The 23162-nt window shown below is 42.0% G+C and overlaps 1 protein-coding gene across 4 annotated transcripts; it reads right to left on the reverse strand.

Annotated features, from left to right (window-relative positions):
• Positions 1 to 208: 208 nt before the first annotated feature.
• Positions 209 to 22997, reverse strand: srpk1b (SRSF protein kinase 1b). Of its 4 annotated transcripts, none has more exons than XM_030420285.1 (16): positions 22915 to 22997; positions 22200 to 22254; positions 8739 to 8866; positions 8432 to 8540; positions 7642 to 7729; positions 7444 to 7531; positions 6491 to 6597; positions 5729 to 5894; positions 5150 to 5175; positions 4800 to 5037; positions 4283 to 4684; positions 3597 to 3691; positions 3326 to 3433; positions 2288 to 2357; positions 2015 to 2107; positions 209 to 1699 (listed from the first exon to the last, which is right to left on the reverse strand). In XM_030420285.1, exons 1-16 carry the CDS (start codon positions 22925 to 22927, stop codon positions 1515 to 1517), a joined length of 1971 nt encoding a protein of 656 aa, XP_030276145.1. In that variant the 5' UTR covers positions 22928 to 22997; the 3' UTR covers positions 209 to 1514. The 4 variants fall into 4 exon arrangements, with proteins under 4 accessions (XP_030276145.1, XP_030276146.1, XP_030276144.1 ...); XM_030420286.1 differs by lacking the exon at positions 22915 to 22997 and adding an exon at positions 22657 to 22804; XM_030420284.1 differs by lacking the exons at positions 22200 to 22254; positions 22915 to 22997 and adding an exon at positions 18482 to 18741.
• Positions 22998 to 23162: the final 165 nt, after the last annotated feature.

The raw sequence follows: 23162 nt of genomic DNA on the forward strand, positions 1-23162 counted from the left end.
CAAATGTAATTTCATCCAATATTTAGCTCAACATGTTACATTCAAGAAGAGTTTAGAGCAATTTTGGTTGGACATCATATAAAAATATGCCCCAAACAGTAAAATTCATTTTGGATTATGCAAGTGATAGTTGTGTATTTCAGGTAATGATAGTTCTGGATAGAATGGAAACTCTGTGGTGGTGATTCAAGAGGCAAATACAATCCAGTTAGATTCTGAAAAATCTTTATTCTTATTACCTACAGAAAAGAAATTAACAATCAAATTAAGAGAGAAGACATGGACAGAAGGAGACTTTGTAGAAAAACAAGCAAAATGGTTTTGAAGGGATTCAAAGCGTTTGTTTTTAGTACAATCTGTTATTCTCTAATCCAACACCTCCGTGTGCCTTTAGCTTAGAACGAAACCTTTGTTTTCACACAACTTGAACTGACTGGAACATTCTTCAAGGCAATTCTAAAAAAGGAGGGCGAGAAAGCTCAAACCTTACAGCTTGCGCCTTAAATCTGCACCGCTGACGGTCTCAAGAAAGTGTGCAAAGAGGGAGAGACTAAAGGCCGACTCTTTGGTACACTGGACTGTACTGAGAATGTGGATCTACATATGGTTTGACTGCTTATGTCGGAAATGTCAGATTAATTAAATTTGCATTTCATGGAGTAGAGAAGGAATCTAAATGTTTTTCACATCATTTTGTTCCAAGTGCTTTATTAAGACAACATGAGGTGATGCTGAAAAATCTGAGATTACACAGCTTCCTGAAAAGTAGACTTGATTTCAGATGAGTCTCTCCGGACCTGCTGAACAACTTTTAAACGGATGAAATGTAAGCTTTCTGATCATGTAGCTCTGCCTGTATATAAATGTACAAAGGTTTTAAGGATCAAGCTAACAGTGCTAAGAACATTGTTAGTCTCTAATTCATGCCCGTTAGCATAAAACACTTATTAACTCTGAGCACTTTGCACACATTTGACAGCCAAAGGCATAAAAGCTGGCACAGCTCACGTGATGACCGGTAAACAGGAGACAGATTCGACTTACTACCTAAACAGTATGTGATATTGGTGGCGATCTTTACGTTTCTGTTAACATCCTGCTTTCTTCTGCATTTGTAGACAAGTGCAACCTCCTTTTAAATCCTTTATCTATAGCTAAAAATACAGAGAATTATGTGCTGCAGAGAAAGAGCTAGGATCAGATAAAAAAAAAAAGTCCTGCGCAGCCATGAAGAAGAGAAGTCATAAATATAGGGAGAGGACCAAGAGTTCCTTCAATCACTAGTGCAATCCAAATCAGGACCAAGCCTCGGCAGCAGTCTCTCTTTTTATTGTAATAATGAAAGTGTGTGTAGGTCGCCTCACAGAGCCACAACAGGAGGATACAGGCTAGATGCAGTCTCATGGTCTGGCAGATATGAATGCGTTTGTTTGCTGTGTGTTTTCAAGCCCAGGATCTTCAAACTTAATTTATCTGTTCACAATATGGAGGGTGGAGGTGTGTGCAGCTGGCCTCTAGGACGTGAGCCATGGATGGGAGAGGCAGTGGGCCGCCGTGGCCCTCCTTTCAGGCACCAGGTCCAGCATGGGCAGCAGGAAGCTGCTGAAGGTGTGTGCCTCGTCTTTGGACCACTCGTACTTTTCTACCAATACGTCAAGCAACCCCCACGGCTTCAGCCTGGTGATGTGACGCAGGTCACCTAGGGGAGAAAAAAAAAAAAAACAGCATTAGCATGATTACTTTAATACAGGTCTTATATAAAAAGATGGCTTGATGTAGATAAGGTGTTTGACTTGGATGAAATTAATCCACTTCAGCACCTCCATGAACTGTAAAGAACTGCACAAAATCTAATTTTCAAGCTCTGTCCTCAAACTGAGCAGATGGCTGTTCCCCAGAGCCATCAGGTGTTCAGTCTGAAAGAGTACCTTCTGCTGGAAATACCGAGCATATTCTAAGAGCTCAACTGGATTGAGCTGCAGCAGACAGCTGGTGGCAGGGCGGGCGTGTTTACCTTTCTTGGTGAAGAACTCCTTTGAGTATTTGCCTGCCAGGATCAGCTTCCGAGGAACTTTACCCAGCAGCTCGATGATCAGCGCTATGTGGTCTATAGGGAGGAGGAGAAACACACCAACACCGATGATCAAGCACCACGGCAAACAGTGCCATTTCGATAACTCACTGCATAGCATTCATAACATGAAGTCTATAACTTCCATATTAACCTGACATTCACCATGCCACTGGATTAATCCTTAATTAAAACCAAATGTTTTGGGGTACCAACCTTCATCTCTGGAGTAGTCTTCTCCAGAGTGGGGTTCAAACAGATAATCTCCAGTGGCAAGCTCAAAGGCCTGAGGAATAACCACAAACGCACACATGAACTCAATAACTGGCAGATTCATAGTTTTAATGAAACACAAGTCAGGTGGAACCTGGAAACTCATTTCATTTTTTGTGTTGTTTTTCTGTATCTTAAATGACACAAAATATGCTTATTTTAGGGTTCACAATTTTATGTTGGGTTAGATCTAGAATAGGTTTACATGCTTAAGTGTGTTGGGTTAGGGTTAGGGTTACTGTCCAGTGCTGCCTCTCTGTCTGAAATGCTCTGTTTTAGCCCTTCCTGATTACCCAGTCTACTCCGATTGGTCAGCTCACACACGCCTGGGCCAGCTCCACTCGCAGTGGCTTCAGCTGGCTCCGTCTTGTTTTTGAATACAGTTGGCTTCACTTCTACTGTGAATATATTAATTATAATAAAAATATATTGCACTTTGAAATGCATTTTGATTGGTTTGAAAGGTGCCATAAAAATGAAGTTTGACTGACTGACTGAAAGACGGTTTTACAGCTCCTCGTGTGTGTACCTTGTGGAGATTTTGTCCACTTGTGTTGCCGTAGAGCTATATTTGTTCATTAGCTTAACAGATATTCGTTATCTCATCTCCTCCACGTGCACACTAACACTGATACACGTTTCTGCCAAGTATAGTAACAGTGTGGGTGGGGATCATGCCTTTAAAAAGTAGCAATGAGTCAGCAAAAGGGGAAAAGCAGAAAGCTGATGTGAACAATACAGGTTCCAAAACATTAAAAAAAGGCTTTGCATGTGTTTTATGGAGTAAGAGGGACATTCAAGGACACACACTGTGTTTTAACGACAAATGTATTTCATAAACTTGTGTTCAGAAATATCTTCACAGTTTCTCTTTCCAGTCAGGGTCAATGACCGGTACTGTATAGTTCTACAGGTTCCCAGAGAGTGTGTGTGTGTGTGTGTGTGTGTGTGTGTGTGTGTGTGTGTGTGTGTGTGTTTTACCATGCATGCCGTGCTCCAGATGTCTGCAGGTGTACTGTATCCGGCTCCTGTCAGCACCTCAAGAGAACGATACTGCCGTGTCTGGATGTCGTCTGTGAAATGTTTGTTCTTCAAGAAGAGAAGAGAGAGAGCCTGAATGCTGATGCACATGGTAACTGTTGAGCTGGTGTTCACACAGTGCTGCTTTTTTTAATTAAGTGACATTTGAATAACAGGTGCATTTTACAGTGGTCACTGAAATATAAAAGTGCTAACGTATATTTGCACTCACCACCCAGCAGGCGTTGCCCAAGTCAGCAATCTTAACCTGCAGCTTGTCAGCATTAGCAGGCTCCAGGGGGTCTACTAACAAACTAGCCGATGCATCTGTTCAAGACAGGAGAGAATCAAGTAGAAGAATTTCAGAAAATGCAAGTACATAATATTTTGTGAAATAATAATAATAAAACATTTGTATAACCAAACAAATCTGTCTGTTTTATCGCCTTCATAATAACAGTGATGATTATGTATACCTTGAAGCCGGGATTTTTTTCTGAGATGTAACAGTTTTGTAGAGGCTGTTATCGATGTTACGGGATAGTCTATATGTATTGGCCTCACTAGTACTCTACTACTCCTTGCTGTCATGGAAAACTGTACAGCCCATGCCGACAGTGACACTACAGTTGAAACTACAGTGAATGTTTGTTTCTCATCATGTAATGTGCTGTTAAATGCGATATTAGATTCTTGGGCAAGCATGAATACAAAAGGCTCATGCAACTCAATTTTTTTTCCTTTTTTATGGCCAATGAGTGTGTACAAAAAACATTCTATGTCTGCCAGTCGGCCATCCAATCACAGTGGGCGTAATGATATTCCAAAATGGAGAATCTTGATGTTCTCTTCAAGCAGGTAAAAGATAAACTGCATATATTGGAAATCAAATACTATCAATCCCTACATTTAACTTACCGATATTGCCATCGTCTTCTTCCTCCTCTCTTTTGGTCTCCCTGCGAGTGTCCATCTTCTCCTCCTTGTCTCCCTCCTTCAGCTCCACAGTGACAGAGTCTGGGCTGACGGAGGCAGGGAGATGCTGCGGGTCCTCGGGTGAACCGTTACAGGTCTGTTGCTCTTCTTTGTTACCCAACATGTCCTCAGCCTCCGAGTTACTTTCTGGTCGATTTGCGTTCAGTTGGTCCTCCTGCTCCTCCGTCGACAGCTTGGTCCCTTGTACCTCCTGGCTGCTCTCGCTCTCCGGTGTGGAGGCGTGTCCATTGCAGTTCACCTCCATCCTGTTGTCATCCTCGGCTGCATCCTCTCTGCATTCATTTTCTTCTGGCGTCTGCTGCGGCTGCTCATCAGGAGTCGAGTCTGTGTGAAGAGTGTGGATGAGTCAACTCTCAGCACAAACCAGTGGATAGCACCTGTTCTAATTTTTTAAAACAACAAAAACATCTCTTAAACTGTAGCTTAACTGGTCACCCACCTGTCATTGCATGGCTGGCGATGTCCTGCAGCGTGGCAGACATGGACAGGGTGGCTGAGGATGTTGCATCTTCGGTGGTCTCTGTTGTTGTCGTCGTCTCTTCATCATCCTCCTCTTCTGCTCCTCCTTCAGGTGTTGTCCCTCCCTCCATGTCCTGAATCCTCTTCTCCAGTAGCTCTGCCTGCTTCTTTTGCTTCTTCTTCATCTTCTTCTTTTTGTTCTTCGACATTTTGGCCATCTTGGCAAAGTGGAGAGAAAAACAGAAAAAGAAAAATGTGTGTTCTGACTCAACTCTAAATGTGTTTGTCCTAAGATCATTAGATGTGGTTAAATAAATAAACATAACTTACTGGTTTGGAGACTGGGGCTGTACTCACTGTAGGAGACAGAAAATATCCGAGGATTACATTAGTGAACAACATATGTGGTATATCCTTCGCCTTTTTATAATTAGCATTCTGTTCGGGTGGCTGAGTTGATTCACACCAAGCTGTACTAATAGTCTGTGTCTGCAGCGGCACTCGGCTCAGTGGGAGTCACACACTCCTCTGAGCATGCTGGTAATTTCCATAACCAATCCAGCAGTGACTCATACCGTCATTCAGCTAAGAGCTCCTCTTTTATTAGAATCCTCAGCGTGATTCAAAGTCAAATCCCACTAGTTTTTCAGAATGTACACAGAGAGGAGGATTTTGGAAGAGCTGGAGAATTTGCCTATTTGCAACTGATCAAATGTAGTAGTTTTAACACATCTGTTCAAATAATTGAAGACAAAGGCTCGCATTAATGTTGTGAACTACCCAATAAGTGCCGCGTCAGTCAAACACTGAAAAGTGCTTGACCTGTAAACCTCTTTGTTGTCAGCAACATGCCGATCAAACTGCAAAAAAGATGCTTAGCAGAGTGCTGAAGGAAACAAAGTTTATGACCTGCAGAACCAGAAGGAGGTGCGGCGCCAGTCTTCTGCCACTGCGTAGCTTCAGCAGCCATTTTCTTGATGTAGGGCTCATTGACAGTCAGCAGGATGTTCTCTGGTTTGATGTCTGTGTGGATAATCTTGCACTTGGTGTGGAGGTAGTCTAGACCCTGCAGAACCTGCAGCGCAGAGAAGTCAAAATGAGTCCCACTGGGAACAGTAAAATGTATGACTCTCCAACGATCTCACAACTGGGCCACGATAAGCCAAACACTTCTGATGCATCTCCTGCTTTTTATAAAAGCAGGTCAAAGGGTAACTCCACCAATTTTACACATAAAACTGTGTTTACATGTCTTAAATTGTTCTACCTCACATGTGTACAAGTAGCATAAAGCCTTTTCTGTCTCCAAGGAAGCTGCACATAATCTCAAAATTGCCTCCAGTAATGTCACTCAGTGGCCACCTTGCACTGTTGGTAATGTAGGCAGCCAAGTTTTAGAGGATGGAGGAACGTGTACATTCTTTGTACGGTCACCTACATTACCCACAATGCAACTTAGCCACTGAGTGACATCATTGGAGGCAGCCACAAAAGGCTTTACACTACAATGAGGGAGTGATTCTTTAAGACCCGTAAACACAATTTAACAAGTAAAATTGCTGGAATTAACTTTCAAATTTGACATCCCACTCAAACCAAAACATGTAATCATTCTTTTTCCTAGCAGTAATGATGAGGGATATTTAGATGTTTGTATTAGCTGTACATTACCTGTCGTATGATGCTTTTAACACAGGGCAGGGGGAGGCCTTGATAGTTAGACTTGATGATCCACTTCAGCAGGTGATAACCCAGCACCTCGAAAACCATGCACACATCTAAAGAAATACAAGGTCAAGGTAATACAGCACAGCGTCTAAAATTACTCAATACACAGCAGACCTAAGCCAGTAAATGGATTACGTACACGCATAAAAACATTATTTTTCTTGAATAATAGTCAATCATCCTAATGTTTTGCAGGGCATCCGATTCAAAAAGTACAAGAACTTGCATTTGAAAAATCAAACTACATTTTCTGCCAGCCGAGTTTGCCTGACTGAAACTGATAAACAGTCTTTCAGTAGACTCCACAAAGTTTACTTCATTTTCCAGAAGATGTCTGGGCAAATTGCCTGAATACACAGCTGTAGACTGGTTGGCGTGGGAGAGACTGTGAATCCTGGGGGTGTAATAATATTGCTGGACAATTTGGACTGCCAAATGACGGCACTAATTGTAATTTGTCACTGCTGTTTGCACTCAAACTCTGTCTTTTTGGTAGAAGTCAAAGTAGGAGTAACGTGGCCTTCGAGCACAATAACAAGGATGAACTCAATTAACTTCCAGCCTGACAGGGCATAGTCTTGTCCTTGAGTGTTTGACACTAAAGTAGCTATTTGGCCTGGAATGAGAGTAATCAGTATGTCAAATCCATCGCACTGACACAGCAACAGTCGGGAGGAGAAAATGGAGGGATACCAAGCTTTTCAGTTGCTATTGTAGCAATGTTCACTTCCTTTAAAGACAATGTTAATCATCAGCTGCACTGTCAGAGGACTGGTCTGTATGCTTTGCACCATTTTAAAAGGCACCCAAGTTTTAGGCTGTTAAATCAATGTTTGTTGTTTAGGTATACATGAACTTTCTTCTCAAGAAAAAGTTTCTTTCCCAACAGAGGATACGAGTCCCATTCATGCCGGAAATTTTGAAGTCGTCTAGAAGCTGCACCACTCTCTCTCTGTTGGGGTCACTTGGATCTGTGTTTCTCACCTGGAAAAACAAACACGCACACAAACAAGGTTGTGACAGTTGCAGGCACTGGAGTAACTTGAGTATGAGCCGGTGTGAAAAGATCTCAATGTGATGACCAGCTGACTTACGGATTTGAGCAGCTTGATCTCATCCAGAGCCGTCTCTGTGTAATGTTCAGCACTTTTTACAACCTTCATGGCCACAAAGCGCTTCTCCCTGAAAAACACACATGAAATCAGTAATTCAACTCATATCAACAGTAGAAACTAATGATGCACAATTAGTATTGAACCAAAAAGTTAGCGGCCCGATGTTTGGAATTTTATTTTATCAGCCATTTATCAGGATCGCTGAAATTCTAGCTGATAAATAGATTATAATATGAAGCCAAATTGCTTTCATTGACTTTACAAGCGCAGCTCTGCACACACATACAGTAGGTGGTGGTATGCACCTTTAAAGTTGGTTTGTGGTCTGTCAATAAACATAGAGGGGCAGGAGGATGAGGAGGAGAAGAAGCACAGAACAAGACAAAGGAGAAGGGTTCAGAAAGGAGGGAAAGTCTACCAGATTTAACACAACACAGATTTATCCGAGCTCAGGAATATCAAATCACATCTTTGCACACATCTTAGCCTTTCTTTCTCAGGTGTGCATAAAGTACAGGCTAGGAACCTACTTTTAGAATACAAAAATGTAAAATGATGAGATATTGTTATCGGCCATGAGATGCAGGTAATTATCTGTTATCGCTAAAAAAGAATCCATATTTTACATTCCTAACAGAAACATTGGATCTCTAAGCGAATATATCCACACAGCACTCCTTAGCTACTGTGAACGATCCAGACTCTATTTCAGACCCTTTTTTCTGGACCTATTACGGAAAACATGTTCAAGTTAAGGAACAAAACCTACTGGATGTCCCAGGCCAGCCACACAGTGGAGAAGTGCCCCCAGCCCAGCTTGCGGATCACATGGTATCTCCCGTTGAACAGATCTCCAATCTTCACATGGTGATATCCACCTGACCGAAGAAAGATGCAGATAAACTCAAGTGATGTTGTTTTATCAGTGTGCTGTTTGTAATGCGAAAATGTGAAATAAATGACAATAGCCACAAGAACCCATTTCTGTCTGTGATTGTACTAAGGCTTATTAACTGGCATGCATATGCACACAGGTCTAACATATGAAGTGCAAAGAAGAGTAAGAAATGTTCTACCCCTGCAGTAGTCGTTGGGGTCCTCCTGCTCATCGTCATCAGAGCCTAGGATCTCCTCGTCCTGCTCTGGGAGTGGAGAGTCTGCCTGGCCCGGCTGAGAGCCGCCTCCACGACCGTGAGGTTCTGGTCTGAGGGTAGAGGAAGAGGGGGAGTAACTACAAGATATGGACGTAAGCATCACTGAGAGGAAATAGTTAACATCCAAGACTGTGGCTTCTATGATATGTCATTTTCAGAGTTGAGACATTTTATCAAAAGGCTTACATTGCCGTTTCATCCAGAGAAACTCATAAGCGATACAGTGGATAAGGATAAATTCTCATTTCACAAAAAGGACAAGCAAGCAAAGATCCAGAGGCAGTTTGACAAATCTGTCATGATAGAAGTGTCTTGTAAGCACAAAAGGACGGAGAAGAAAAGAAGCAGAGACAAAAAAAAAAGATTTTTAAAGAAAATGCAGAGGAAACAAAAAGGTGAGCATTTGATAAAAAAAAAAAAAAAAAGATGATTTTATGGCTTTGAAGAGTGACAATGTTCTAGTATCTGTCATTGATACAACACCAGTTGAATGCCGAAACAAAAAGCTACTATCCAGTCATGATAGCAACCATGTCTAGACAGAAAAATGATTAAATTAGAAACATTTAACCATTTTGTTCATTGTTTCAGCCCTAAAAATCCGGACAGTATCTGTTTCTCTCAGCAACCTGTATTGATAAGCCCATTTAAATTTACTAGTTGTGTATTTCAACAATATAATAAAAGTGCTAAAAGTGCATTTATGGTTATGGAATACATACAAAGCACGGAACAGAGACACTGTTCGCCTGTGAAGGGCACAGGATCACTGCAGTGTCCCGGTTAGGAGAGCATGCTGCAGAGCTCATAAATCGTTTTCCACCTCTCTTTCCCTCCTATCTTGAGAATCTAAAGTCATGCTAGATGTTTGAGAGAAAGAAATTGTAGCTTAAACTTAAAGAAGAAATTGGCACAACATTTTTTCTTATAACAAGATCTCCCTGACTAACGAGAGAGCATTACATCCTCATAATACTGTACTACAGCCGATAAAATTTCGGGTTTTCTCGTCAAGTATGCTATAAAATCTCCCTTTCAGTGTTGTCCCTCTATTGAATCCATATTCTATTGAGTATTGAATATTGAAATATTGTAATTCTATCTATTCATCTATCTATGGAGAGACAAAGAAATTATGTTGTGTTATATATATAAAATAGAACAAACACAACATATCTCTCTCTCTATACAATACTATTTATATAACAGTTCTTTAGATTTAAAGTGTGAATATCAATTACCATCTTCTTCGAAGCTCCACTGAGACACATTATCACACTGATAGAGTGTATTAATATGACTCTGAAGTGGAATTGTATTAATATAAAACAGTGTGGAAGAGTATGATAAGTACATTTTAAAGCTCTGCAGTGTAGTCACATGTATTACCATTGGTTTAGCAGGAAGTAAAGGACGGTAAGATACATGTGATTTATTCCTCTTCAAACCCACCTGCTGAGGCTCGAACACCACCACAAAACCTGTACTAGCAGTATAGTAACAGTATTAAACCCTTCAACCAAGACCTAATATCATTAAACATTAATTGTATTGCTGAGTAACTGATGGTGAGTCCAATATGCTTAAATGAGCGTGCTGTGTTGTGTGAAGTTAAACACGGTGGGCTCAATTATTAAAACCCATACTTCAGTTGTTCACATAGAGCAGTTCACTGGACTATTACAGAGAAAAAGGACACACACAAGACTCAGGTCAGAAATCAAACAAGTGCAACAAGAGGCACCCATAGTTTGTGAAGGTGCAGCATGTAACTACAACCAGCTTATCCATTAACTCTGAGAACACGACGTGCTGTACCTCGAGTTGAAGATCTAAATGAGGCGTTTCTAAATAAATGGAAAAGCGTCTGGTTTGTTACACTGACTTCAGTCACAGTGCTGTCCGTGGTGCTGAAAGAAGAGACTGCACTGTCTCACTGAAGCCAAACCACAGACTTAAAAATATAACGCTGAATAACATCAACACCCTTAAACCAATGAGTAAATGCTGTCACCTGTAGTACTATTTAAAGAATTCAACAAGAATACTGCATCATTCTAAAAGGTTTTGTGAAAATTCAATTAATGGCATGAAAAGCTAGACTAGGGCATGTTTTTAGATGTCTCCCTGCTCCAACACGCTAGATTCAAATGATCAGCTCACCATTAAGCTCTGCTGAAGCCTGATAATGACCCATTCATTTGATTCATGTGTGTTTGAGAGCAGAGCAACATCTAAAACATGCAGGACAGACGCCCCAGGACCAGGACTGAAAAACACTGGACTAGTGCATGCGCTTATGTAAGACATGTGTGTACTGTGTGTTAAGCAAAACAGGATTTAAGGTGCCATACAATGGTCAGAGGAGTGGGAGGATGCGGGCATATGTGGACACTGCAGCAGCGTGTTTGTTTGTGCTGACTCGCTGTCGGAGGACTGATAGAGCGAGGAAGCTCAGCTAGTACCAGTATCGATACTGTGGAAACTTAATACTGAAACAGTTTCAAATATTTAGTATCGATATTTTACCCATATTTTGCTATTTTTGACAACACTCGAGGCGATATTTAGACATTTCACTCCATGCTTCCAGGAGCACCTCTCACACGTTGGATTGGCTTGATTAACACCTTGAGATCTGCGCACACCACTCCATTATAGACAAAATACCAGCAGACTGCTTCTTCCCTAATAGCTCCTGTATAGTATGGAGGTGTGCTCTGAGCCTCATATCATGTTGAAGGATGAAGTTGGCTCCAAACAGCCACCCTCCAGAGGGTGTGGTATGATGTCGCAAAATAGTGATTTACTTCTTTACTCGCTTTAACCATCTCCCACTTTACCAGTAACAATGCACCCCCAGACCATTTCCTCCACCATGCTTGACAGATGGCCTCAGACACTCCTCATTTGTTATGTTACTCATAAATGTTCTTCGAATGTGAACCAAACATCTAAAACGTTGGCTTGTCACTTCTAGTGTAATGTTGCATTAATGCAAACAGCTGTGCAAAATCTTAAGAAAGCCAACATAAAAAAACATAATCAGCAAACAACCAATAATAAGTAAACAAGACTAAGAATCTGAGCAAACAGTTATTCAGCCATCTCATCATGAGCCCTTACGGTGCTTCATTGTGTTACTGCAGACGGCTGATAGTGGAGCACTGTGGAGGTAAGAACAGCCAACAGTTTCCAGCAAGAAACACTGCTCTCTGCATGCGTCACAGACAGATGTTTCCCCTGACAAGACAACATTATTTTACTTCACACTGTTTAAAGACACATGGTGGCCTAACATACAGTATCTCCCGAGCCATCCACAGTGCTGTGTGCTACATTGAGTCAAACAGTGAACAGAGGGTGGGGAGGCTGAGGAGGATTTGGAGCTAATTAAAGCAAGTCACATATGATCTCTTAAGCTGTGAGAGGGTCGAGGCAGCTGAATTTTTCACTTATAAACTCTGAAGAAAACTGTTTACTGACTTCTAACAATGGAACTTGACTGGAGTGGCTGCAACACATTGGTTTGATTACTTTGGTTGAAGATACTTTGATGTTACCTGCTTAATGTGAACTATGTTGAAGTCATTAGGATTAGCATCGACTAGCTAATCACTCACCGACTTAAATCAGAGCAGAGAGACTACCAACTGCGGCTGCATTACAGCAAAACATGCTTACAAAATTAACATGCTCGGCTGCCTGCTGAACTCAACTGTTTAGTACCATTCCTGAGGGGGGGAAAGGTCATTAACAAGCCAAGTCAGACTTGCAGACATTAATTAATAAATAAGGTCATTCGCTACTTTGACAACAAAGTGTTTGGAGCAACTTCTGAACTGGATATCTCATATATCTAATATTTCCAAATATCAGCCACTAATATTGGCCTGATGATCTATCTGGCTCATATATCTAGGGCACAAAGATTTGAGATTTATTAATTCTGTGATAATTAATCTTCACATTCACGCATCTGCTGTGATTGTTCTCTAATTTCTCCAAAAAGAAAAGGTGTCACCGCAGTGCTCACACTCACAATTTTTCATGCGCTCAGAATGAGCAAAAGAATCTTTAAGAAAATTTAAAGTGAGGGGGCTGCAAAACTGCTTCAATGATTAAAGTTTGAAATGACATTATAGTACTAAAATTACCTGAAGACGGATCACTGCCGTCAGTCTTGACTGTGACTGTGGCTGAACAATTTCAATCTCTTGCAAGAACATTTTCTGCCCACACACAGTGTGTGGCAAAGGTGAAGAAAACATTACATTTGTTCATTTACTTGCATGCACACACAGTACAAATTTAGCACAAAAAGAAACACCCATCCTTTATCCCTCCCACAGCGTCAAAAGTCAATGAAAATCCTTTATCATTCCTTTCTCAAATGCTGCTAAACATCAACATTTCTATTATTCTTTTTTTTTTTTAATTCCCAACCTTAACACCATGCTGGCACGGACAAGGTCAGTCAGCACATTTTTTCGTTAGAACTTGATTGTCCATCTGTTGTATTTATAAGCTTTGGTGGAGCGGATATCCTATTGTAACATGTGATGTAGAATCTATAAAAGTACTTTTGAAAACCTTCACACGCCACATTTTTATGGCTTGGCCAGATAGTGGACATAAAAGGATAAAACACTTCAGGGGATAACACAATTACAAAAAAAAGTTATAAAAAAACTTGCAGTTATTTACATGTATCAATCACTTTTTTAATGGCTTTATATGGGCGGACTGTAATGTGACAATCCCCGTCTCTCTCTCAGTCGTCTATACAAGACTATGGACAATAATGCTGCTGGACTGTGGATGTCTTTGGGAAGGGCTCAGGTTGGATACTGCGCGACAGACCATAAGAATGTGACTTTATGCACGTTCTCCAGTGCCTCGTCTCGGTGCCTCTTTGCACTCCGCCATCAGAGAGCAACCGGAGCGACCGTTTGTTTAGAAATGGAGTCTGCTAACATAAACTAACGAATGGCTTCCAGCACAAAACAGTAGCGCCACAGAGCTCAGCTCAAAAACTGACACATGAGCCTTCGATCCCAGGCCAAAGGAACATTATTATCAATTTTCATCAAGGTACAGAGCAGAGATAGACTGACAGAATGGTGAAGGGTGAATTGGGAAAAGGCAGAAACATTAAGCATATCAAAACTAAATTTTGAACCTAACAAGAGCATTCACACATTTTGTGCCACAAGACGGACAGGTATCTATGCCTCTCAAGATCATGAATGCAAGTTTTTTTTTTTTCACTGCGGCACATGGACACTCAGATCAATGTCCCCTGGTCCACAGACATGAACCGAAAGCAGGATACTTCAAGGACTTCTGCAGCACTCCAGAACACCTGGAGCTGCCTCAAGACAACCTCTAACTGTCTGTAGCTGTCACGCCTGCCCACACTCCCTCACACACACATCCTGCTCTTACCTGCAAGATGCACGGATGCCCATGGGACGTGATGCAGGGGAAGAGGTCAGGAGAGAGTGCAGGTGTTAAAAGAAATCTCTCACTCCATCCGCCAAGAGGAAAAAAAAAAGCGATTGAGAACCAAAGGAGAAAAGGGAGAAGAATGGATAGTGAAAAGTAGTGTGGATAAGCAGCAGAGAGAGCAATCAATGCTGATGACTGAAAAGCCGAGATTGCAGAGGAAGGGGGTGGCAAACAGAAGAGACGAGGAGCAGAGGAAAGAGGACAGCAGGGAGCAGAGTGCAGGGAAGGAAGAAGAGAAAGAAGAGGAGAAATGTAGAAGCTCTGCTGTAGGCTGAGTCCTGGAGCACCACTGCACTCGCTGACTCCCTCGCTCACTTTTCCTCCTGCTCTCTCGCTCTCTTTCTCTCCGTCTGACCGAGAACTCTCCTTGGCTGTCGTCAGCCTCTGGCCCGCCCCCTTCACTGACAGCTTGAAGATGATTGGGTGATGCAGGCCAGCACTGCATTGCAGGTGAGGGACGACATCAGCCAGCAACCTCCCCCCCTCCTCCTTGTCTGACAAACAACATGTTTTCCTCTTGCCTCTTGCCCCCCTGTCTGTCCATCATCATCATCACACCCATCTCGTTTGCGTGCCAGTCCAACAATGCTAATCAGAATGTTTGTTGTACGCTCATTATGTCCCAGCCTACGGAGTGTTTGCTTTTCATGTTAAAGTTGCAGGTGGCCCATGTGATGAGTTTCTACTTTACAATTTTAGATGAATGAAATTGGATTAATTATCAAACTGGCAACAGACAAGGTATTTTGCATTAATGTATCATTATCACGTGGACGTTGATCACACAACGTAACGGCTACAGAAAAATTACATCAGCATTTGTTTGTATGTTCATGTTTTGTCCTGTGTTGTTGAGGGTTGTCACTTTGTTCTGGATGTTTTTTGTTTTGTAATCACAATCCCTTGCCAAACATTATAAAAAAGGACAATCCTGCACCACTGGAATAATGTGCCAAAAATGATCTACCACCTTCTCAACTAAATCGCATGGCTTCATTTACGTAATTAATTACTTTTTTGAACATTAGTTTTTCAACATCATTTTGCCATTAAAAAAACTGAAGTTGCTGATGGCAGCATGTGACATCTGACAACAACATGGACATTATTTATCTTAATTTTATTTTACTTATCACTGCTTTAGTCATTCACTAACTACGTTCTTTCTCTTTGTTCACTACACAGAGGTTAATCTTTGACAGATCTTTGATCTGCTCTCATGTCTGAGCTGAGGCAAAGTTAAATAAATGCCTCCTCCTCAAGAGCCAATATCAAACACCAAGGTTCTTAATGTGAGGATCAAGTACAATGTGATTTAGTCATTCAAGGTTTGCACGATATGTAATAAACATTAATTTAAGTTATCAGAGATATACAAGTTGGCAAAATAAATTGACCAATAAATGCATTTATACAGTGGAGCCATTTCTCCTCAGATTACACTTTTGTGATGGCATTTTTGCAGCTTGTGCATAGAAGCAAATGACAGGTGCAGACGTGCTCTGGTGTATTGTGGAAACAAATCAGGTCAATCCAGTCCATTCTATGATTAAGAGACAGGCAGCACTTTCTCTGGGGAATTACCAAACTACCTTGTGTAAATACTAACACTAAACCCAACAACACAAGACCGCATGGACACACACAGACTTGCAAAGTGAGAATATTACCATCCCACGCCGTCACAGCTGGTAGTAATAAAGTGAAGGAGAGAGCATCCATGTGGCATTTGTGAAAAATTATATTAACTGTAACCTTCAACAACAACAACACTACCACTGGCAATATCTAAAATAGTCCCTCCCCCAATTTTGAAAGCTTTGCACACTTCAGTTTTGCACAAATATTATACTGCATACTGTGAAATTTGGACATTCCCTGATCAATACTTTTTATCATTCCCAGACAAAAATGTACAGTCAACTTATTTCATTTCAACCATAACATTTGTATTTACGTTCTTGTCAATTTTCTATTTATACTACAGTTCTTGCTTTTTATTTCTGTATCTTTCACACTTACTTTATTTATTGTTATGCGCCAGATCACCAGGGCAAATTCTCTATATGTGAAGACCTACTTTGAAATAAACTGGATTCTTATTTGCTTTCACAAACTTTCACACCTCCTCAAAATATTTTTCAAAGCTGGTTCTGAAACTGTCCTGCACACAAAGGGCAGAATAAATGGTTTCACTGCAGCCCGGACCACATTTCCTATGGGTAAGTGATTGTGCCAATGAAATCTAATACAGAACCACAAGCACTTGACATCTCCATCACTCCTGTGCACACATCTGACATGACAGAGTGTGTCAGTGTCTCCTGGTTTCTCCTGGCTGTATTGTTTCCACCCATCCAGCCCTATTACATCTCTAGAACAAAATAAACAAGGGCACAGAGGAAGAGGTGCTCTTGGGGATGGCGAGTGGCCAAAAAGTTGACGACGTCCTCCTCCCCTCTCCTCTTCTCCTCCCCTACCGCCAGATAAAATCAATGCCAAGTGCCTGAGCAGCAGAATGAAACAGCAGCACTAGGTAGCTATAATGAAGGTGCAATGCACACAAAGTGTAAATGAGTGCGCCGCAGCACCTTTACTTCAGGACCCCAACACCTGCTGACAGTAGGCACATTAGAGCAATGATACCCCAACCATCACAGGCCGGGCCTGATTCCCAAAACATTTTAGAACAATGTTCAGGTTGGGTTCGGACATGTCAGTACTAGTTACTGCCTGGATGTAACTCCACAGTGTACATACCTTTACTAGATAGGCAGGCTGTAACCATGGTAACAAATGCATGACAGGATAACACAAAGTCAGTGCTTCAGCTTAAATCAACTCTGCCGGCCTTGAGTTGAGTTCAGACATTGAAAACAGAAAGCCTTATGAGTTTGGGTTAGGCCTCGTTATTGCTCTCTCAGACTCGGGTTCTGACAGAAAAATGGTCCCGAGATGCACTGTAATGTACATGCCATGCAAGTAGTTGTGATTTTATTGAGCTGTTAGTTAGCATGCCACCAAGATGTACAAATAAATAGATACCGACCAATACACTGGTCTGCCGATTTTAATCACAGATACATAATTTAATACTTTATTTTTCTAGTGGCCGTTAAAGCAATATAACATTTTTTTTACCCCCCACAATATCTTATTGAAGCAATAATCCAGTTATGGCTGAGGTCTACAAAAAAGAGACAGAGTCTCATGTTTGCAGCACGGTTTAATGTATTAACTGGGCCTCGAAGCAGAAACAGTGTGATGCTCCAGTAACAAGAGAAAGAGGACACTACATCTTTGTACTACAGCACCGGTTCAACCACTGTATTCTTTCCAAGTTCACAGAAAACAAACCCCCTTCACAGAGACCGGAAACCCAATATCTTCACAGGCCTATACAACCAACACATTAAAAAAAAAAACATTTATACATTTCTGCAAACTGATGGATGACAAGCAGGGGCAGCAGTTAACCTGCAGGGTGAGGACAGAGAGAGGGAGACAGAGGGACACAGAGCTGTAGTGGGCTGCAGATGATAAAAGATTTGATGGGTTATGTAATGAACTGCAGCTATTGCTGGGAGAGGAGAGGCTGAGATAAAAAAAACAAAACACAACAGAAAGCAACTGTGATGGTAAATACTCTGCAATGCTGGCTATTCCTGTTCAGTCTCCTGAGTGTGCATGTAACACTAAAATTACATCTGAGGCACAGAGAGTCAGAGAAACAAGTGGTTTCACATCTGAAGTGATGCCAATAAATACGATATTGCAATGCAGAAAAACAGTGGGGAAAAAGAAGCAGTGGGCGATGAGCGCTTTCAAAAGCTGGCAGCCCAAATCCACCAGGGACATCATCAGTCCTGTCCTGTCCCCACACACACACACACGCACGCACGCACGCAGGTAGTCAGGTACCTTGCACAGCAGCAACAGTCAGCATCTGCTCCTTAATGAAAAATAGATCGGCCTATCAATAAGTCAGCCTAACTGTAAACACACACACGGCTGAAAAACTCCCACCACTTTCACCGATACAACAGGCAATACAGACAGGAGACAAGTATGACTTTTACGTCTCTCTTCCTTCGTCCTGGCCTCCTCTCCCTCACACACAAATACAAACAAAATGTATTCGTTGCACTACTCACTTGCATGTAAGACCGCTGGCTAGCTTCACCACAGCTGTGTTGATTGAGAAGATCCAGTCCAGGAGCCACATGACCCAGAGGACCCTTGGCTAAAGCTACTGTATGTGACACACCAGTCTACGTTAAGCTAAACTTGGCAATAGGTGAGTTACACTTGAGCTGGGCCTGGCCAGGTCTGCTCTCCTCTCCTCTCCCCAATGAACGGTGGCTGCTAGGTCCTCTCAGCAAAGCCCAACAACACAACAGAGCGACTGACACAAGAGTGGGAGGGAAGGAATGTGATGGGTGTAAGGGCAAGCGAGGGGGAGAGAGAGAGAGGAGCCGTTTTATGCTTGGATGCCCGCCACATGCTTGATGGTTATGGACAGAAAATCTGCATTTTCTCTCAGCTTTCTATAATGACAGACTTTCAAAACTGCTGCTCCAAGTCAACCCTGGAATAAACTTGAAATTACTTCACAACAAGGAGAGACTGTAGCCTTGTGACAGCAGTAGAGGTTAGCCTTATAGCTATGAGTATAAGGATGTGATGACGCTGCTGTATTTAAACCAATGCAGTTACTTAAAAAGAAAAAAAAAAGAGAGAAGCACAAGCTTTCACCAACCTGAGGCTATTGTAGAATGTGGTAATAGTCATAGCTGTTTTACAAAAAAAAGCTGGCAGAGGAAATTAGAAAACATCACTTATGACTCATGTACATAAATATAACATTTAACATGTTATTATCTTGTGCAGTCCTCCAGCAAGACAAAAGATAATTTGTTAGGTTGCAGTTTAGGGCTAAAACCGTTTTAAAATTATTTTCCCTCTTAATTCTACACTCAATACACCATGATGACAACACAAAATGCAAAAATGTATTAAAAAAAAAAGTGCAATATGCATGAATTGGTCGCCTATCATTACGAACACATAGGGCACAGCATATCATCAGAGTAATCGCCAACTACTGCCAACTGCAGCTGCCATTAGCTAATATACTCACTCAAACAGTGCAGATAAGCAGTCACCTGGACAGGGAGTACAGAACAGCAGGGAGGTGCTGGTGTTGTTTATTATTGGACTATCAACTCTTGAGGTTCCAAGTGGCTAGCTTGTTAGCATGCTCCCTTCATGCTTTTTTTAAACAAACGTGTCTTTCACTAGCCCCATTCACACTGTTTGCATGCAGGGATCCTGCGCCAATTCTCCGCATCCTCCTCTGTGTGAAAGTTTCAGATGCAGCGAGTGGTGAAATTTTGCTACGGTGCTGATCTGCCTCTGGAGGTAGTATCAGTGCCGTATTGTTGGCGAACTGAACCAGTATGAGTGGATAAGCCGGCGGCACGAAGCGGTGGCGTGTGGATAGTACAGTCTGATAACTGCACAGGTCCCTCACTCAACTTAAAATAGATATATTTCCCACAAAGCAATGTTACATGACCAAACAAAAGTAACGTAGTAACTGGAACTGTCTTTGGCAACTTATATGAGGGAAAAAAAAAAACAGCTGTAGGTGGAGAAGCGTCCATCCTCCTGTCTGTCCTCCAGCCCGTCCTACCGACTGCTCTTCACATTTCTGCCCAAAAAACAGAGTCTGTCACCAGCAAACAACTTCAACTCACCGAGCGTTTGTGATGAAAATAAATCACTGTGACTGTCAGCCCTCCTGACCGAGACTTCAGTGAATTTTCCCCCAGAAAAAAGCCTCCATCCCCGCGAGTGACAGAGTCAGACAGCGTCCAGTTTAAAAAACGTAACTTCTTCACTTTCCAGGATGTTTGGTGGGTCAGGATCTCAATCACTACACATTATAACAGCATCCATATGATTATAAACTGTCTGCAGGTTTAGATTGACAGGGGGACACCAGGGAAGCACCTTGAAAACACACAGATGTCATCATCATGATGTGTACCATCACTAGCAGTGCAACGGATCATCATTGATCCGTGATCCATTTGGATCAATATCTTCGGTTTGGCACACACGCGATCCGTGGATTGATTTATGAAAAAAAAAAAAAGTAGTGCGCATGTTCAATCCACACACTTGTTAAGTGCAGCGTGGTCATGGCGAGCGGAGGAACGTAGGAGCTTGAACGCCCCGCGTCATTTAAATCCCCTGTATGGGAGCATTTTGGCTTCACTGTCAAATATAATGATGAAGGAAAGAGGTTAGTGGATAAAACCGTGACGGTGTGTAGGCACTGTGGCACAAGAAAGCCATACGACAGTGGAAACACATCAAGCACGGCCACGCATTTGAAGCAACTTCACCCCAGTGTTTCACTAACAGTGAGTGAAAACGAAGGCTGCTCAACAACCGCTTATCACCGCGGCATTTACAAAGTTATGTTTATTTGTCTTGTCTTTTTGTTTTGCTGATCCAAAAAATGATCCGATCCGTGAAACGATCCGAACCGTGATTTTTTTGATCCGTTGCACCCCTAACCATCACGCCTCTTTAGGAGCCGCAGCGCCGGCTTTCTGTGTGAATTACACAGCGGTTCGTCTTTAAGGCGGAGATGCTTCGCTCCGTGTAAATCACCAACAGCGGAGAATCGGCGAACCAACGCTGCAGAGATAAGGCGGCGTTGCTGTGTAAAAAGGGCTAGTGCGGACCACAGCTAAAGCGACCATCAAGTTTTTGGTCACTTCCCTTACCACAGAGCTTCTCTGAACTGTAACAGTCAAAGGGTCTTGTTTATAAAACTCTGCAGAGAATCCACTCTAGATGTTCGTGTATATAAAAATGAGGAAATGTACTTGCGGCAAAAAATATCCTGATTTATAAAACCTTGCGTATGCCAGCCGGTGTACATTTTCCTAACAAATCCCAGATCCACCTTATATCCATCCTCTGCACACCCACATTCAACCATAATTGGTCCATGCATATTCCAATGTGTGTCTCTTTTGGTCACGGGTGCCAAAAAGAATTGCAGAAAAACAATACACCTGAATATCCTCCCCCATACAGCCTCCAAAAGCCTCTTCTCTCCTCGAGGAGCATTTTAGGAATGAAGACATCCTTCAATATGGCACATTAACATCAATTTCTGGGTCACACGCAGGAGGAAAGAGGAGCGAGGTGACAAGGAGGCACACAATTTGATTATTGTAGCATTTAATTGATTTGCTATATATTCTTATTGTCACAGCAAAATCAACCACATTGGATTTGATATTGATGTGTAGTTATCTTGGGGGTTATTTGATTTAAATACTAAGGCTTTTAAAAATCTCATTTGCAGAGAACAGACAGACCCCTACTAACCTGGTGTCTTATGCTCAAAGTCAGAATAAACTTTTGTTTTCATTCCATAGATCATGGAACTTCAGACAACTTTCACAACACAACATGTGTAACTAAATGTAGAGTTAGAAAACAAATATTCCCAACAAAAAAATGTTAAGTCACGTGCACATGCAATCAATTTGCAAACTGGCTCTTATAATGGCCAGTCAAGCACTCAAACGAACTACTTTCAACAACTAAATGACTTAATTACTACCCCCAAACAACCTAATTGAGTGCTTAGATGTCGAAGTACCTTTGCGTTGTTTATTTCGTCGTCTCTTACATTATTGTGCATTGTGAGTTTAAATAAATAAATTAACCGTGCCTATACATTGCAGTTATCATGAGTAACGTTACATCTCCTGCGGTGTGTTTACGGACCAGAGAGAGACAAACTGGGATATGAATTCAAGCGGCAGGTGCTCCCCCACTTACTTTTTGCCAGGTTTCCTGGGCCTTGTCCTCTTCTTCCTTGCTTGCATTGCGAGTACTAACAACACAGAGACAAACAGTGTGAGACAATGAGCTTGAGCCGGATCTTGACGATACCGTTCTTGGCTGTTACGGCTATTTTCGAGATTTTGGGTATAGAGTACATGGTGTGCTCCAGGCTGCAGGTGTAATAATACTCATAGTTACGGGTTAGCTATATTAGCAGCTGTGAGTAGCTAGCAGGTACTAAGCTTAGAGTAACAGCCTCCCCAAAAGCAAAGTAAACCGGCCTGGGCGGTGGGTCGCCCCGTATGAGAGCCGTTTCAAGTTAGCTGCTAACAGAAACGTGCTGCTTTTCACTCCAACTAACAGCTTTTGTCATTTATCATGCCGAGCCATGACAAACCCGCCACTACATCCAGGGACAGTTCGCCTTTTGTTTTTGTTTTTTTACTCTAACCTGGATGGAAGTTTTGGCACAAAGTCGTCCACGATCGGATGCTAGTCTGAGGGCTAACGTTACAGCTAGCTTACTGTTAACACACATACACACAGCAGAGCGCATGGTCTACTTTTACTTTCAACAACTGTTACGCGGCTCGTTCGCGTTCTTAAAATCATTGAAGAGTTAACCCGCCACAGAGATGTCTTCAAGAAAAGTGCATATGTCTGAGGTAATACGTGTTAAAAATCATCTCGGAGCGGTTAACATCGTTACCTTTTCTTTCCATGCTGATACCCAGTCAGGAGCTACGTTGCATTCAGGAACCGTTGGAAATGTCGGAACTGTAAAGTGCGCGAAAATGAACGGCGAGTTTTGCTGCAGGGGGGCGGAGTGTGTAGAAACTGTCAACAACAACAACTAATCATATCTGTGATTTATATGCATACTTGCCAACATTGGGTTGTGAAAAATAGGGAGATTTTTTTCATCGGTGTATCGGCCCAAGTAACAAGGTTCCTTCA

The sequence above is a fragment of the Sparus aurata genome, chromosome 6, assembly GCF_900880675.1.
Source record: "Sparus aurata chromosome 6, fSpaAur1.1, whole genome shotgun sequence".
NCBI classification, from domain to species: Eukaryota; Metazoa; Chordata; class Actinopteri; order Spariformes; family Sparidae; genus Sparus; species Sparus aurata.